This window comes from Phyllostomus discolor, chromosome 3 (genome assembly GCF_004126475.2).
Source record: "Phyllostomus discolor isolate MPI-MPIP mPhyDis1 chromosome 3, mPhyDis1.pri.v3, whole genome shotgun sequence".
Lineage (NCBI taxonomy): Eukaryota > Metazoa > Chordata > Mammalia > Chiroptera > Phyllostomidae > Phyllostomus > Phyllostomus discolor.
The window spans coordinates 119,336,927-119,354,966 of record NC_040905.2 but is presented as its reverse complement, the minus strand read 5'-3'; the positions used below and the strand labels follow the sequence as shown (position 1 = coordinate 119,354,966).

The 18,040-nt window shown below is 57.6% G+C and overlaps 1 protein-coding gene across 4 annotated transcripts in view; it reads left to right on the top strand.

The window, feature by feature from the left end:
* The window catches only part of LOC114512581 (interleukin-4 receptor subunit alpha-like), a 40,197-nt gene extending 22,481 nt beyond the window's left edge, over nt 1-17,716 (top strand). For all 4 annotated transcript variants that reach the window (XM_036021352.1, XM_028531516.2, XM_036021353.1 and 1 more), the window contains 7 exons: nt 574-725; nt 1,817-1,971; nt 7,087-7,243; nt 9,917-10,016; nt 11,830-11,905; nt 13,792-13,841; nt 14,667-17,716. In XM_036021352.1, the coding sequence (XP_035877245.1) occupies nt 574-725; nt 1,817-1,971; nt 7,087-7,243; nt 9,917-10,016; nt 11,830-11,905; nt 13,792-13,841; nt 14,667-16,152 (2,176 nt within the window). In that variant the 3' untranslated portion in view covers nt 16,153-17,716. The remainder of the gene's footprint in view (nt 1-573; nt 726-1,816; nt 1,972-7,086; nt 7,244-9,916; nt 10,017-11,829; nt 11,906-13,791; nt 13,842-14,666) is intronic.
* The last annotated feature ends 324 nt before the right edge of the window (nt 17,717-18,040 follow it).

Sequence of the window (18,040 nt, the reverse complement as noted above, 5' to 3'; positions counted from 1 at the left end):
GTCTGTGGCTGCTTTTGTGCTAGGTCGGCACAGCTGTGTAGTTGGGACAGAAAAGCTGTGACTCCCAAAGCCCAGAGCACGTGCCGTCCAGCCCTTTTCAGAAAACGTTTGCTGCCCCTGGCCCCGCGCACGAGACGTGGGGCCGGCTGTTTGGGGAGGCACTTTGGGGTCGAGGTGTGGTGCACAGGGCATGCGCCCCAGTCCTCTGTGCACTGGGGGGCCGTGCTCCCCAGAGGGGGTGGCTGGAACGCACATGTAGGCTGTTACGAATTCTTCAGTGCCACGGCTTCTTCCCTTGCACTGGCTTCTAGTGATGAGCTGAGTCCTGGGGCCAAGGCTGTGGCCAGGGGTGTGTAAGAGTCCATGGTGGGTGTGGTGGGGGCTGTGGCCAGCAGGGAGGGCCATCCTGGTCCACTGGCCCCACCACTCACCCTGGCTGCTCTGCTTCCAAGTCCCCTGATCTTGCCCTTGAGGCGGGACGACCAGGAAACTGGAAGAGCATGTGCTTGCTCGAGGCATGTCCTGGGGACACCCAGGTGTGCGTGCCCGCCTCACACAGCCCTGTGTCTGCAGAAACCACACGTGCGTCCCCGAGAACAGAGAAAGCACAGTGTGCCTGTGCGATGTGCTGATGGACGACGTGGTCAGTGAGGACACCTATCAGCTGGGCCTGTGGGCTGGGAAGCAGCTGCTCTGGAATGGCTCCTTCCAGCCCAGCAAGCATGGTGAGTAGGCCGGGCGGAGTTCGGTGCTCCCAAGCTGGCTGGGCTCGGGATCAGGGAAGGCGCCAGCAGCCTCTTGCCACTTCCTAAACTTGGTGGGGTTCTCGCTCTCCTCTGGGCCGTGGTCCTCCCATCTTTGAAATGGGGCTGGGCTCAGCAGTACATCCGGCCCCCTTCAGCTCAGCTGTTTCAGCCCCGGAATTTAAGAGCCCTGATTGGGATGTGGAGAGCAGGCCTGTTGGACAGAAGACATACTTGCTGCAGATCAGAAACTGAAGGGGGAGCTGTCCTTCCACCCTCTGTGGGCCGCTCCACTGCTGCTTCAGGCAGCCTGGACCTCGGAAGGCTGACCTTGTCCTGCCTCCCGGAGTCCCTGCAGGCATCCCCAGGAGCTCTCGGGGTGGGTGGCAGGAGTTCAAAGCACCATCCATCACTGTGTGTCCTTGGGTGAGTCACATTACCTCTCTGAGCCTCGGTTTCCAGAAGACAGTTATTATCCCCATTTTGCAGTTGAGTAAACTGTAGAACAGAGAAGGCAAGTAATCCGCCTAAGGTCACACAGCTACTAAGCAGCAGAGGAATCTGGCAGGTCTCATAGAGCTCACAGCCTCCACCACTCCATCAGCAGTTCCTGAAGGGCCCGCTCATCCTGCTAGTGGCTGGGGGTATCTAAACTGACCCGTGAACAGACCCACAAAATAAAATAATTCTTACATATGGATGTTGATTTTGATGCACATTATATACTTGTGATCTCACTGATCTGATTGCTTAAAAAGAGACTACGTTTTTTAACACATGAATCAAAATAAAGAGAAACACTTAGTGAATAACAGCACACAGGTGTGGCCACAGTGTGCAGGACGACAGAGGGGACGCCAAAGCTCGGGGACCTTCGGTGGGCACAGTCCGAGGTCGCTGGAGGGAGGCGGTCACGGCAGCAGCGTTAGCATGAGTGTCGGGGCCGTGCCTCCGTCGTGACCGGGGCTGCATGGCACCGTACAGACGTGCCACACGAAGGCGGTGCTCACCGGAAGCCCCTCGGGCCGGGGCCTGCGGGCGACAGGCCCTGACCAGACGCCGCTTCTCCGCAGTGAAGCCCAGGGCCCCCGTGAACCTCACAGTCGACGCCGACGACGACTCCCACTCGTGGTGGCTGCGCTGGGGCAACCCGTACCCTCCTAAGAGTTACCTGGACACCGAGCTCTCCTACCAGGTCAGCGTTTCAGATGAAGACGACCCAGCGTCGGTGAGTGGCCCTGTGGGGGCTCTGCAGCACCTCTGGGAACTCAGGTGGGTGGAGACGCAGGCCCGGGGGTGGGACGCGGAGAGGACAGCTGCACTGACAGCAGCCAGGACCAGAGTCCCAGCTTCTGCCCGGGCTCTGTGCCGGGCCAGCCCCTCCACCCCTCGCCCGATGCCCAGTGTGTGGAGAAGGGGCGATATTTCTGGGCCTGCTGCCCGTCTGCAGAGGAAGGCTCTGGGCCACGTCTGTGTTTCCCAGGGGCCAGGAGGGACACTGGGATTTCGGGAACAGGCTTAGAGGACCGAGTCCCACAGCGAGACAGTCGCTCAGCATCGTCTCCCTCCGACCCTGACTGGTGAGGGGGGTCTCGGCCGAGCAGACAGGGCTGCTCATCCTCCGTGCCACGGTGGGAGGCTGCGGGCTCAGACCCTTCCCCCAGAAAACAGGTTTGGCCGTAATGTAAAGCCAAGCCGTCTCGCCGGGCTCTCACTGCATTTACTTTTCCGAGACACCCTTGGCATCCGATGCTTGCGTTCCAGTTGAAGCAGAGGCAGTGGCCCCTTTTTAAAGGAGCGTGTTGGCGCTCTGCACACGCAGAGCTGACTTATGGGTGAAGTGACTGACGGCAGGCCGCACGCAGGGAGGGCTCAGCCCCTCTGGAGGGTGGAGGTCCCTTCCCGCCACCATGTTTCCCCTGGGACGTTCCGCCGGAGGACATCGCACGCCTCCGTCCCCGCGCCCCGCAGTGCTGGGCTCTGATACCTGCCCGGCCACTTGCTGGCTGTGTGATCTTGAGCGTGTCCCTTAACCTCCTTGTGCCTCAGTTTCCTCATCTCTACCCTGGGGATAACGAGGCTACCACTCCGTAGGGCTACTGAGAGCACAAAGTGGGTGACAGACCCCATGCCCAGCACGAGGAATGTCATAGACACCCTCCTCCTTTTCTTCTGCGGCCACAGGCCTTGAAATCCCCATCAGCTTCACCCTCCCCCACCCTGGCCTGTAACGCCCTCCGTCAGAGTTGTCGAGGGCCCGCGCTGGGCCATGCCTTCCTACTGGGCCCCGGCTGGCCTGCCGTCAGCCGCCAGGACACGGGTTGCAGATGTAGGATGCCCCCACACCAGCTTCCGTTGCTGCTGCTTCTCTTCCTGGCCAAGCCAGGGAGGTGGTGGGTGTGGATTCCCATCTCTCAGCTGTGGTTCCCTCTCGGCCCTGGGCCAGGATGTGGGCCGGGAGCAGGAGTGGGGCCCGTGCACTGTGAGGCTCAGGGAGCACTTGGCGGGGCGGGCACAGATGCCAAGGGAAGAGGCGGGTCCGGTTTTGTCCATTAGTCTTCCTGCGTCCTGTGCCTGTTCAGGGTGCAGCCTGGACGGGAGAGAAGTGTCCAAACAAGGGACGGATTTGCCTATCTTGGCTGGACCCAGCTTCCAGGAGTCTACCTATTGCTTGGCCTGGCTTTATTCTGCGTTGGCTTCGTTTTCAGGCAGGCTCTGCCTTCACATGGCCACCGTGCCCACGAGCAGCTCCAGGCCTAGGTCCCAAGGCTGCAGTGGGAAAAATTTTTCTTTCCAGAGAGTCCTAACAAGAGTCCTGGGCTTGGGTCACTGGGCCCAGCTGTGGGCAGGAAAGAGGGTGCTGGTGCCATGCTCTGGTTGGCCAGGGGTGAGTCACGTGCCCATCTCTGGGCCTGCAGGTGTGGTCAGCTCCACCCAAGCCAGATGGGCTGAGAATGAGGGGGGTGGTTCCCCAAAGGAGACTCCGGGGAGGGGGAACAGGGACTGGGCTGGCTGGAACGCAGCCTGGTTTAGGACCTGGCACCAGACTCCAGCCAGTGGCCAGAACTGGTCAGTGGGCCTATAGGCGCTCAGGCCACCCCAGGCCTCAGAATTCCAGGTCCAGTTTCTCCTGTTGCTGGTAGGGCAGAGCCTGCTGAGGCATTCCTCCCCCATGGCTCCCTTCCCAAGGTCAGAGCTGGACCTGAAGAATTCCTCGTATTTGTCATTGGCCAGAGCTGGTCACATGCTCCTCTCTAACCAATCAAAGGCTAGGGATAGATGGCCACAATTGGTTTAGACCAGCGATTTTCAACCTTTTCCATTTCATGTACACATAACTAATTACTAAAATTCTGCAGCACACCAAAAAATATACTTTTTGCCGATCTTACTTAAAAAGTATAATTTTGATTTATTTTAAAAAATAGTCATTACCTACCCTTTTTGCTCCAAAGTGACTTTCTAGAAAATCAGGTGCCTGTTTTTGTATATTAGAATGTCTGTTACCAAGAATTAACCAGTCGGACTTAACCTTATGATGCAACTCGACCAATAAGATGCAACTCTTTTATATGACCTATACATTTACGGTTCAAGACAGGGCATTCACACCGGACAGCTATTGTTGTGTTGGCTGTTGTCATTTTTTTATTTGACAGTCTAAGGGAAAAGAGGTCAGTGCCCCTGACTAAATAGTCAGGTATTACGTGTTCTTAAACTTCCTGCAGTGCACCAGCTGAAAATCTCTGGTTTAGATCAATAAGGATTAACCCTAGAGCTGGAGACAGAGGCTTGCCTGCCCTGAGCTGTGGGCACCTGACCACAGTGGCACAGATTCTGGACTGGTGTCCAGCCGTATTTGCTACAACACTGCAGACAGCAGCTGTGGGGTCAGACTGAGTGGGGCCAATTCTAAGAAGAGATACTAGAAGCTTATTGTGGGATTTTGGAAAAGGAGCTACTCTTTGTCCTGGCTGACTTCTAGACAAGGTTCCGTGGTGGAGGTGGAGTTTTGGCCTCGGCGTTGAAGGATGCACAGGAGTATCCTAGATGAGGGAGGAAGGGAAGACTGGGCCAGGCAGAAGGAATGACATGAGCGAAGGCCTGGAGACATGCAGATTCATGGCATGTCTGAGGGTTATTGGGAGGGGGGAGTATGTGGGGCAAAAAACACAGGAAATGAGGCCACCAGTCCATTCCAGGCCATAACGGCCATGCTCACAGTCACAAGGTCACCGTTTCTCGTGTGCCTGTTCTGTGTCCTCATGACATCGTCACCGATGGCTGTGAAAGCCCTGCAGGCAGGACGCTCGTCTCCATTTCAGTGACGAGGACGCTGAGGCCTGGAAAGGTGGGTCCCTTGCCCGGTCGGGTCCCGCTGCCGGAGGAGCGGGGCTGGCACCTGCCGCAGGACCCGACCTCCAGAGCCCGCGCCGTCTCTCCTCCCAGGGTCTCTCTCTGAGGGGTCTCCCAAACACCTGGCCTTTTCTTCAAAAACCAACCACAAAGTATTCCTTGGGAGCTTGATTTCTCTGTCGTTCCTTAGCAACAACACATTTCCCATCGTCCCACTCATCGCCAGGGTGTTTGGTTCCTTCGGTGAAGTGGGTCCAGCTGTTGCTTCCAGCGTACCGAGTGTGGAGCGAGGAACACTGAGGCTGAGAGTGCTGCCGTCTCAGCTCTGGTCTGCGCAGCTCCTGCCCTGTCCCCAGCTCCCCGGGAGCTCCAGCTTCCCCAGTTTCCCCAGCAACCTGTCAAGGTTTTGCTTCCTTGTTGCATAGCCTCTCCTCAGCTCACTTTACGCCAGACCTTTGTCCTCAGTGCTTTCCAGCCCAAGCGGGAGCAGAACTGCGGGAGCTGCCAGCACCAGGAAGGTGCTGCGGGGGCCGAGGCGGAGGGAGAGCCACAAGGGGATTGGCCCCTCAGGGAGAGGAGCCCCAGGCAGAGGGCTCGGGCCATGCACCTGCTGGCAGAATTGATCTTGAACACAGACTTTATTTCATTTTTTATTTTATAAAAGTTTCTTAAATAAAAGTAATATTTATGTGAAGTAAAAGTTTCAAATAATAGAAAAGGACTTAGAAGGAATATGTGTTTCTCTTCCACCAACAACCTCCAGTTCCTCTTCCCAGAGGCTGACCACTGCTCCGTCTCTTGCCAGGGGGGCGGGGAGGCTGCCAGGAGCAGGGGGAGGGTCTGAGGCACGTGTCTCCTTCCAGAGGGGGCGTACGCCTGTGCAGGCAAACGTGCGTGCTCATCCACCACTGAGCCCACTGCTGCATAATAGCAACAGCACACAGTTACTGCCCCAGTTTTGGGGGGTCAGGAGTCTGGGTACAGCTCGCTGGGTCCCCAGCTGCAGCCGGGAGTTGGCCAGGTCTCATCTCGCCTGAGTCTCAGCTGGAGAAGGGTCACTCCCAAGCTCCCGTGATGTTGGCAGCATTTGGCTTCTCGGGGGCTATCAGGCCGAGAGCCTCAGGTTCTGGCTGGCCCTTGGCAGGAGGCCTTCTGCAGGCCAGCCAGGGGCAGAAAGAGGTGTCCTGGCAAACTGGGATTGCAGCCTTGCATAGCACAGCCACATAGGCGCAGTCCCACACACCATCGCCTTTGCACCACCTGTTGGTTAGAAACACGTCACAGGTCCCACCCACACTGGAGAAGTGGGACCATGCAGGGGTGTGCTACAAGGTGGGGGACTCTCAGAGTCTGCCCACCACAATTTTTTTTAACACAAAAGACAGCAGACAACACGTACTAATCATCATCTCGCCAGTGCGGGCCAGTGGGTGGGGCTGAGATTCGGGGCCAGTGAGTTTGGGCTGGACCGTGGAGGCTCTGGGAGCCCACGAAGGAGAGCGAGGGGCACAGCGACTCTGTGCTTCAGGAAGGTCACTGGCACACTCCCTGCGTGCCAGGCCCCGTCCTAAGGGCTTACCATTTGATCCTCACAACAACCCTGGGAGGTAGGCACTTTTATGATCCCCATTTTGTAGAAGAGGACATCAGGGACCAGAGAGCCTTTGTCACTTACCTAAGGTCACACAGCCAGAAAGTGACAGGAGGACCCTTACCCTCAATTTACAGATGAGGAAACAGTCTTTCTTGCCCAGTCATGCCGTGTGGCCAGTCAGTGGGGGTTGGGAGGGCAAGGGAAGGTGCTGTCTGGACCCGTGCCCCGCCACTCTGGTGGAGGTGCCAGATGATGCCGGGGTTGCAGGAATAACCAAGTACCCAGGCTGGTGGCTCTTAACCACCGTGGGGTCAGCCAAGGTCAGCAGCCAGAGTGGGAGCTGGTGTTCCCCTCCCCCAGCTGGCGCAGTAACGTCTTCCTTTCCTCCACCAGTGCACAGTCCATGATGTGACCTACAGGGAGCCCACCCTCCGCCTCCCAGCCAGCACCCTAAAGCCTGGGGCTTCCTACCGTGCGAGGGTGAGGGCCTGGGCTCAGAGCTACAACAGCACGTGGAGTGAGTGGAGCCCTGGCGTCACGTGGCTTAACCGTGAGTATCTGTTGTGAGTCCTGAGCACTCAGAGTCTCTCCTCCCCACTTTCACTCTGAGCAGACACTCCCCCTGCTGAGCAGCTGGGTTTCCGTGTCAGAGGGCGCCTCTAGCTGGAGGGCACAGGGTTCAAACTGACCCAGTGCACTGGCCCGGCCAGGGAGGCTGGGCTGCAGGAACAGACGAGCCCACAAGCCCGTGCGTTAACACCGTGCAAATGTATTTCTCACCTGGGTAGCCGTGGGACAGGAACTTTGCTGGCCTGTGGGCGGTTTTCCTCCTGGAGGCCCCACCATTCTCTAGGGCAAAGACGATGAACCCTTTTTGTAGCATGGACCCCTCCTTTCGGCAGTCAGGTGGAGCCTGTGGAGTGGACCCCACTCAGGATAATATTTTTAAGTGTATGAAATAAAATACATAGAGTTACAAGAGAAGCTAATATTATTGAAATGGAATTTCAATAATATTTTTAAATGTATTATCTAGAAATATGTGCTTCTTTATTGACACAGTGAAAACAAGCTCTGGTGGCAGTTCCCATAAACACTAAGTTTCCTGAGTAGACGAGCAGAAGGGATAGTTCATGGTCTGGCAGCTGCGATTTCTGTTGGGAACTGAGTGAGTGATGCTGCTCTTACTGCGGTTTGATCCCTCCATTCCTAACAGGAGGAAATGCTAGGTGTCAGAAGTCAGTGAAAAGTAAAGGTGTCATTTCTGTCCCGTCCAAGCTCCCAGACCCTTGAATTCTACCTGCAACCTCGTTGGAGGTGTGTGGACCCCAAGTTAAGGGTCTCTAAGGGCCCTGCCATTGCCTGCACCCAGCCAGCAGAAAGGGAATGAGAGCCAGGAGACCTCACCCGCTTCTTAAAAGCCTTAGCCTGGAAGCGACACGCATCACTTCCTCTCACGCTCTATTGGTGAAACTGGCCACATGGCCACACATAGCTGCAAGGGAGTCTGGGAAATGTAACCCCTCACTTAGTAGCTGCATCCCTAAAACAACACTTTGCAACTTTATCACATGACTTTTGCAATAGAAATATTAAATTTTCTCACATAAAGTGAAGTCTTACAAGTGGACCTTCCCAGGTTTATATAGCAGCTCAGTGATGTTGCCCAAGTCTTCTTTCCTCTTGCCATCCTTAGCATGGTAGTGTTTTATCTGTAAATTTGTCACCTCATGGCCCCAAGTCGGCTGCTACACATACCCTCAGATCCCAAGGACCAATGGGAATGAAAAGCTGCTACAAGGGAATGCACCTCATTCATCTTATTAGGAAGCAAAAAAAATCTTTCCAGAAGCTTCCCTAGCATACTTCCCCTTGCATCTCATTGGCCAGGCTGTCACATGGCCTCTTCCAACTGCAGTAGAGGCTGGGAATTTGTGTCTTGAAAGGGGCCTAGGACAACTGTGATTTGCCCAAAACTTAGGGTGAGCACATTGCTACCTGGCAAAGAAGAGGGGGAGGTGGAGAAAGGGAGGCTGCCTCAGGCATCGCCTGCTTAGTGGGGAGAGTGGAGGCTGTTGTGAACATTCACTGAAACACGGATTCTTCAGAGTGCTGGGCACAGTGGTGCTGGGCACAGTGGTGCTTGGCAGGTACTCTGATGCCACCCAGCAATCCATCCACCCATCCACTGCTCACCTTGTTCCGAGGATGTCTCTTCACCCACCTGTCTCCCACGCTGGGCTGTGAGCTCCGTGGGTAGTGTCTACCCTGTGTCTGTGTCTCCAGCGCCAGAACAGGGCCAGGCGCACAGCAAGCCCTTGGGAAATTTCTGGTGAATTGATCTGATTCTAACGTTGCCTGGGGAAGGGACGGGAAAGAATGAGAAATAGCATGTATGGGACACGTGTGGTGTGCCAGACACGCATTCATTATTTCCACAAGTATTTTTTTATTGAGGTCCTACTATGTGCCTGGCCCCACGCTAAATGCCGGAGAATCGGCAGTGACCAAAGCAGACAGAAGCCTCTGTTCTTGTGGGACTGGCGTTCTGGAGGGGGACGCAGGAAATAAAGAAGTGAACCCAAGAGCGATCAGAGCTAGACCCAGACGGTAGTGAGTCTGGGAAGAAGTGGAGCAGAGTGGGGCGTGGGGTGATGAGGGGGCACCAGCAGAGAGGGTGCGGGGGTCCAAGCAGGCGGCAGCGAAGTGAGCACGGGAAGGAGCCGGCCGTGTGCAGATGGTAACGGAGGACGCCCGGGGGTGGGCGGGCACTGTTCTGGGTGCGGAATGGGTTCAGTCACGTGACCCGCCCGACCCTGTGAGATGAGTGCCACTGTCACCCCCACTGCACCGATGAGGAACCGAGGCTCAGAGGGTGTGCGGGGCTCATCCTGGGTCACCAGTGAGGATATGGCAGTCAGATGCTGGACTCAGGTGGTCCAGGATCACTGCCTTTGACCTCTATGCTCCAGGAAAGAGAGCAGCGAATTCAAGATCCTGAGGTGGCACTGAGCTTTGGAGGATCAGGGGACAGCGAGGACCAGTGTGACAGGGGCTCAAAGCACAAGGGAGGGAGGAGGGGTTGAGGCGGGAGGGCTTGGTGGTGGCCAGATCATGCAGGGTCTGGGAGGGCCCTTTCCTGAGGCCGGGTCTCCAGCTCTGGGAAGTGGAGCCGGGCTGCACCCAGCACAATGCAGGCTCACGGCTTCCCTCCCACTTCCAGACTACTCAGGGTCCTGGGAGCAGCACCTCCAGCTTGGCGTTGCCGTCGCCTGCATGGTCATTCTGGTCGTCTGCGTGTCCTGCTATTGCAGCATCATCAAGTGAGTGCGGGCCGGCCCCTTCGGGGTGCGCAGTGGGCAGGAGTCCCTCCTCTCGTTTATCAGCTGGCAATCCTTTGCTCCACGGTAAATGTTTACTGAGCAGCTGCTGTGCGCGAGGCACTGAGGCAACAGCTGAAACAAAACTGACAAAGACCCTGTGCTCCTTGTGGGAGACAGATGTCAGCTGGACAAATAGCCACACCGTGTCCATGGCAACCCACGGCTGAAGGAAGTGTGACCAGGGGAAGGGCAGGAAGGTTCCAGGTGCTGATGTAGGTGGGGAGGCCAGGGCAGGCCCTGACGGGGATGAGCTGGCCCGGGCAGGGCTGAGGAAGGGACTTCCTTTGGCAAAGGGAGGTGGATCATGCCCAGGGTGTGATCTAGGCAGACAGCGGGGGGCATGTGACAGGAGGACGAGAACTCGAGACAGTTTCCCTGACAGAATCAGGAGACCGGGGTTCGGGTTCCGGCCCTGGTGCTGGGCAGCTGTGTGACTGTCCGTCCGCCTTGGGCTCCTCTTTTGCGGGCTGGGATGTGGTGAAGACTTACTTCGTCAGCTCTAAGGGCCCCAAGAGAGTCTCGGATCACGGTGGGCTGGAGGGCAGGAGGAGCCTGGTTCCCAGTGAGGTTGAGCCCGAGGAAGCGTGGCAGCTCAGAGCCTCGGTCCCCCCCCATCTCTGAAGTGGGACTGGCGAGCCCTGCCCCCCACGTCAGGGTCAGTGGTGGCTGAGGGCGCCCTGTGCTCTGCTGGGCGCACATTCAGTGTGCAGGATTGCAAGAGGCTGCCCTTCTTGTCACCGACACCTCTTAGCCACGCTGGGCCGGTCTTTTCCCCTTTTCTGAGCCTCAGTTTCCCCACCGCCTGTCGTTCCCAGCCCCACTCACCGTGTTCCGGCTCTCCAGTCTCCTCGCTGTTCTTTGAACCCACCAAGCAAGTTCTCTCCGAGCCTTTGCACTCGCTGTGCTCCCTACTGGAAAGCCCTTCCCCAGGCATCGCCATGATCCCTCCTTGTCCACCTTCAGTCACCACTCACAGGTCACCTCCTCAGGGAGGTCCCCTGGGTCACAGGCTCCATTCCTCTGTATTCCCTTCTTTATTTTTATTCATGGCTCTTAATGCCATGGCACTTAGTGGGGTGTCATGTGTTCATGTCTGTATCTGTTTGTCTGTCTCCCTCTTCTAGAAGGTCTGTGAGGACAAGGCTTCTGTCTGTCTTGTTCACTGTTGTGTCTCTGAAGCCTGGCACAGTGAGTGGTACATAGTAGGTGCTCAGTGAAAACATGTTGCCTGACTGAGCAGAGTCAGCAGTGGCTCGTCCACGGGGAATCTGAGGACCTTCCCTCTCGGAGCTGACTCTCCGTGGCTCCAGGCTGACCCAGGGAGCCTGAAGGAATCTGTTTCTCCTGGGTTTCCTCAGCGTCTCAGGCCAGCCCGGCCTCTCTTTGGCACCTTGCCCTCTGCTGCTCTGTGGAGGGGATTTTGATGGGCAAGCCCAGAATTCCCTGCAGCTTGAGTCTCTCCTCCTTCTCTGGGGCTTGTTCCCACTGAGGATGGAGACGCCGAGTGAGGACCTCTGTCCTGGGCGGCAGAATGCTGGAGCACGGCCCGGCTCTTCTGCCTGTTGACTGGCACTTCCCCCTCTGGGCCTCAACCTGCTCCTCTGTGAGTGGGGCTGGCAGCAGAACCTATTTCATGGGACTAGGGTGAGGCATCCAAAACCGATCAACGTGGTCTCTGAGCCCTGGTAAGAGCTGGCAACTGTGGTCATTGTTATGGGAGGAGAGACCAACACCTTTCCCTTTCCTTTCTCAGGATTAAGGAGTGGTGGGACCAAATCCCCAGCCCAGCCCTCAGCCCCCTCGTGACCGCTGGCATCCAGGAGCCTCAGGTAGGAGCGTGGGTTGGTGCCAATGCTCCAGACTGCCTGTATCAGGAAACGGGATCCGGGACCTGTGGGACGTGGAGGACACTCACCGGCTTCGGGAGTGGCTCCTGAGCAGCCAGGGACATTTCAGAGGAGGTGGACTCACAGCTCAGTGTGGTCATTAGGAGCCCCTCTGGTCTGCTTCCTCTCCCCTCTGCTCTGCTTTCGTGGCTCCTTTTTCAGCCTTCAGTGGGTTCCTCTCAGGTTGGTGTCTGAGTTCTTTCCCCCGCCCCCACTGGGAGGAGATGACCCCTGAGGTCACCTGCGTATCATCTCCTGGGGAGGTACTTGTACCAGGGCAGGTGGCCAGCAGGAGAGAGAGGCGAGGACGTGTTTCCTGTGTCTTCCTCTTTCGGTCAGGAAATTGCTGCCAAAGTGCCAGCAACCCCTCCTCGTCCTCATTGGCCTGAACTGCGTCACGTGCAGCTTCCCAAACCCTTCCCCTGTGAGGAGTGGGAGTGCCTGAGACCCACCAGGTGGCCACCCCGGAGCTGGGGGCGGGGCCAGCTTCCCCAGGGCGAGGGCCTGTGTGGTTTGCCCGGGACGTCAGGGTTCTCTAGGAAGGAGGGAGGCGGGGATGCAGGTCCTGTCTAGAAGGTCTGAGGGTTCTCAGCTCTCCAGGGACCCTATGGCAGGCTCTGGAGTCCGGTGGTGCTGGCTTTGAGCCCTGGCTCTGCCACTTACCCACAGGGTGGACTTGAGCAAGTGTCTTAACTTCTCTGAGCTTCAGTTTTCTCATGTGGATTGCCGCGACCAGTGTGGGGAGGAGGTCCCTGGCAGAGGGGGATGGTGATGGGAGATTAAGAAAGACACAGACAGTTTTAAGGAAAATTAGGGGCTGGTGGGGGCATTGTCCTCTGATGGAGAGACAATGACCCTGAACATGGTCTTCGTGTTTATTTTATAAGAGTTAGTTAGATAAAGCTCAAGGACGTTTTGTAGACTCAGGAAAAAACTGCAGGCATAATTGCTCCGTTCCCAGGCTATCTAAATGGTAAATATATCTTCTGCAAAAGTCACAGTCGCATTCAGCTGAAGCTTGTGGTTAACTATCTCCTTCTTGACCCCTGTGGGTCCTGGCTGTTGTCGCTGCTGCCTTGATCTACCTTGCAGATACAAGCAGTCAAGTGCGGCCTTGCCAAGCACTCAACCTGAGCTTTGGTGCCAGCCTTCACCACCCTCCACAGTGGGTTATAGCGGTGTTTATATAACAGGGCAATGCATGTATAGTGTATATTACAGGGTCCTGCACACAGTGTCATTTATGTATCAGTCAGCCTTTGCTGTGTAACAAATGATCCCAAACCTAAGTTGAAACCACAGCCATGTCTGTACTCTTGCTTCTGCAGGTCAGCTCAGCAGTGGGTTTGGGTGGGGGGATCAGGGCCAGGCCAGGTATGTCTTCTCTGGGCTGGCTGGTCCCCAGTGGCTTCCCTCACAGGTCGGCAGTTGTCTGGCTGTCACCTGGGGCAATGGAGGTGACTAAGCCATGTGTCTCTCGTCCTCCAGCAGGCTGGTCCAGTTGGCACAGTGTCACTTGTACCACATTCTATTGGCCAAAGCAAGTCACATGGCCAGGCTGGATTCAAGCAGTGGGAGGAGCTATAGATGACTTGTGGCCATTTTTCCCATTGGCCTCAGCAACTTAATATTAGTGTCGTCTCACTAATTCTCAGGGAACTGAGGCTCAGAGGGCCGAATGAGCTGATCTGACCTTGGACCGGGTGATGCCAAGGCTCACAGCCTTCCCTCAGCGTTGAGGCTCGCAGTGCTTCCTTTCTGAGCATCGCCGTGCACCAGGCGGGCCAGGAGGGCTCTCCGCTGCGTCTCATTGGCTGTCTCTGTTCCAGGTGTCACTGTGGGGGAAGAGGCCCGGAGGCCAGGAACCAGCCAAGCGTCCGTATGTACATGAGCCTCACGGGCACAGCCTGTGTGGATTTGGAAGGGGTGGAATTGGTGTGGTGGGCGGGGGGTCGTAAGAGGGGGCCCCATCCCCCTCCGTGTAGGCCTTCTCTCCCTTGGCACTCAGCACATCTGCTTCAAGGGGCAGCAGGAGGAGGAGTGGCTGGGTAGGTGGGCTGCCGGCTGAGCCCCGTGCATCGCCTGGTGCGTCAGGCACGGGCTGAACCCCCTTGGGAGTGCACAGTCCAGCCCGAGTGAGGCTGGTGAAGTGGACTGCCAGTGCAGCTGTGCCAGCTGTGAGAATGCTGAGTCACTGCACACTGGTTGGCAAATACCACTATCCTAAACCCTTGAGTGTGCCGCCGCCACCCTGGCTTCCTTAGCTCCCGCCGAGGGCCTCCTGGGCCTACCCACAATCCAGTAGCTAAAGGGTTTACACCTGGCACAGCAGGGGACTTCGGGGCGCCAGGAGCCCCAGGACCCTACAGCCATTCTAACTGGTGTTAGGCTGTGTGGCGATAAGTATTCTAAATACCATCGTCCCTGACAAAGTGTTTTCCTTAGTTTATAGATGAGTTTGTACTAAGTACCAGGTTGTGTGCTGGTCTTCAGACACCCCAAGGGAAGGCACAGGCCCTGCCTTCAGGGAGCTCCCAGGGAAGCAGTAGCACAGACTGGTGGGTTCTTGGCTGTACAGTCAGAGAGCATGCCTGCGATAGGCAGACATCAGCCCAAGGAGATACTAAGCTGGGCTGTGAAGGAGGAATAGGAGTTTTCCAGGTGGAGACACTGAACCCTGACCTACCCATCTTTGCTTCTGCAGGCACTGGAAGACTTGCCTTACTAAGCTCCTGCCCTGTTTGCTAGACCACGACATGGAAAGGGGTGACAGCTCCTCCAAGGCTGCCAGAAAGGGGCCTTCCCAGGGGCCTGGGAAGTCACCGTGGTGTCCTGGGGCGGTCAGCACGAGGATCCTCTCGCCAGAGAGCGTCAGCGTGGTGAAGTGCGTGGAGCTGCTAGAGGCCCAGGTGGAGAGTGAGGAGGAGGAGGAAGTGGAGCAGGAAAAAGGGAGCTTCTGCCCGTCCCCTGAGAGCGGCGGGGGCAGCTTCCAGGATAGCAGGGAGGGCATCGCGGCCCGGCTGACAGAGAGCCTGTTCCTGGACCTTCTCGGGGCTGAGAATGGGGGCTTTTGCCCGCAGGGCTTGGGGGAGTCCTGCCTTAGTGCACCTTCAGAAGGTGGGAGTGCTCAGATGCCTGGGGCTGAGTCACCAAGGGAGGAGCCTTTCAGCCCGGAGTCGGCCCCTCTGACGCAGAGCCCGGCCTGCCTGGCTTTCCCAGAGATGCCTGCTGTCGTCGTCGCCGACAACCCCTTTTACCGCAGCTTCAGCGACTTCCTGAGCCAGTCCTCAGATGCAGGAGAGCTTGCCTCAGACGCCCAGCTGTCGGAACACCTTGGGGGAGGGGACCCCAACATCCTCTCTGCTCCCCAGCCCTCTGAGCCACCCGCTGCACTCCAGCCTGAGCCAGAAACCTGGGAGCAGGTGCTCCGCCGGAGCGTCCTGCAGCACAGGGCAGCCGCAGCCCCCGCCGTGGCCGCCCCCAGCGGCTATCGGGAGTTTGTGTGCGCGGTGAAGCAGGGCAGCACCCTGGGCAGTGGGTCGTCAGGCTGCGGCCCTTCTGGAGCAGCCGGGTACAAGGCCTTCTCCAGCCTGCTCGCCAGTGGTGCCACCTGCCCAGGCACACCTGGGGTTGAGGCCAGCAGCGGGGAGGGGTGCTACAGGCCCTGCCAGAGCCTCACTGCTGGCCCCCCTGGGGCTCCTGCCCCTGAGCCCCTGTTCACCTTTGGACTGGACATGGAGCCACCTCACAGCTCTCAGGACTCACTCCTCCCAAGCAGCTGCCCCAAGGGCCCCTGTGTGGAGCCAGTGGCAAAGGGGGAGGACCACCAGAAGCCCCTGCTCTCCCTGGAGCTGACTACAGACCCCCTGGGGGATGACCTGGGCAGTAGCATTGTCTACTCAGCCCTCACCTGCCACCTGTGTGGCCACCTGAAGCGGCGTGACAGCCAGGAGGAACACGGCCAGGCCCAGGCTGTGTCCAGCCCCTGCTGTGGCTGCCGTTGTGGAGACAGGTCCGAGCCCCCAGTGAGCCCTCTGAGGGACCCAGACCCCCTGCCAGGTGGGGTTCCCCTGGAGGGCAAGTCCTCCCTGTTCTTCCAGCCTGGCCCCGGCAAGGCTCAGAGCCCGAGCCAGAGCCCCCAAGTGGTGGTCGTGCCCCCTGCAGGGCCCACGTGCACGAGTGCATCCTAGGCGCGGCCCCCTGGTTGCTGTGAGCGCCTTGCCTGTGCCTGCGGACGCCTCCCCGCAAGGCAGCCCTGCTGGCAGGTTGCCGAGACTCGGAGGAGCCGTTGCCACCTCTTCGGTCCACAGCTTCTCCCGTGTACTGTCCCCATCGTGCCCGCCCGAAGCATATTTTGTCCATCTAGGCCCTCGCTCCCCGTGTCTTGCCCAGTCCTGGGACCAGCTGCTGCCATGTCACTGGCTTGGACACTGAGCCTAGAAAGTAACCCGGCCAGCAGGGGAGGCCTTGGGAGGCCTGGGAAAGAGGTGGGAAAGGGAGGCCCTGGGAGGGTGGTTATTTGCCCAGAGGTGCCCATTCATTCAACAGAGCTTCACTAGGTTGATGCTGGAGGCAGGATCTGGGCCGTGGGGGCTGCTTAGTCAAGGGGGGTAACAGGCCCACAAAAGAGGGTGATTACCAAGTGGTGAGTTTGCTGTCAGCCCTGCACAGCTGTAAGGCTGGGGGCTCCTGTTAAGTGTGGGGTCCCCAGAATAAACACACCCAGCTCCCTTGGGGCCAGTGTGTACCCCCATGGATACCATTGCTGGCAGCCACGAGGCCAGAGGGAGAGCCTCATGCCTGTGACCCAGCTGAGCTGGGCATTCTGGGCGCCGACACTGGGCACGTTCAGCCTGCACGTTGGCCCAGACCTGGGCTTCAGTGGCACTTGTGTGTGCGCATCTCAGAGCTTGTTGAAACCCGGGTTTGTATTCGCTGAGGAGGGTGGGGTGGGAGGGGCGGAGTTTTCTGTAAATAAAGGTTCTGTGTCTCTCGTCACTAGTGAAGCAAGCACACTGCCAGGCGCCGTGGTGAGTGCATTGTCTCTACTGACTCACGGAACCTTCCCATCCAGAGAGCCGGGCCCAAGAGGTTAAATAACTTGCTCTCTCTGCTTGGGTGTCCCCAAGACAGGGGTTCAAGTGCAGTTAGTTGATTTAGGAGGTGCTCCCAGGAAACTGCCTGGGGAGTGGGGCAGGAGGCAGAGAAGGGCAGGAGGCACTAAAGGGTGTTATCCGACAGTGTTGGTGTGGGCAGCCGCCGCTCCGTCCTGCCGGCCGCTTTGGAAAGCTGCGCACAGCACACGCCTGCAGTGTCCCTGCCAAGGGTGGGAGGCTGGGGTGTTTGTCCACCCACTCCCATCACCGTCGGATGGCCACTTTCAGGGCCACCAGCAACAGCTGCTGCTCTGCTTTGCCGAGGTCACACAGCTGGTTGGTGGCGGCCCATAGCTGAGCCCAGGCAGTGTCTCACCCAGGCACTGTAGCTGATCTGTTCTGGACATCCAGGTAGGTGGGATGGTGGAGTGGGCTTCAGAGGCAGGCAGGGAGCTTAACCTCCTATATGATCATTCTGTGTCCCCAAGTAGCTGCTTTGTCACCTTTGCAAGGTGAAGGGCTTGGCCATTTGAGGTTCCTTCCTGCTCTGGCATTCTGCACAATGCACTAGCGGTGACGGGGAGCTCACTACCTTACATGCAGCCTGATGTTTGTTAAAAATGTCTGCACTGTGCTGAGCCCAAAGCTAACCCTTTAGCTGCCAGAGCCACCTCCCCCCTCCACACACACGGTTTGCAGATGGGGAAACTTTGCTCTAGAGAGGAAGAGGGACTTGCTAAGATCAACAGTGAATGGTGGAGCCTGAACCAGCCATAACTGTTTAGTGCTAAGCAATATGTTAGATGCTGTATATCCACTATGTCAGCACTAGCACCCAGGTCCCAGTCTGTAAAATTATCCCAATTTTACAGATGAGGAAGCAGGCCTTGAGGTTCAGCTTAGGGCCGCACAGCTAGGGATGCCTGGAGTCACACTTGAACCCAGGTCTGACTGCACAGCTCCCGGCCCCCAAGGGATGTGG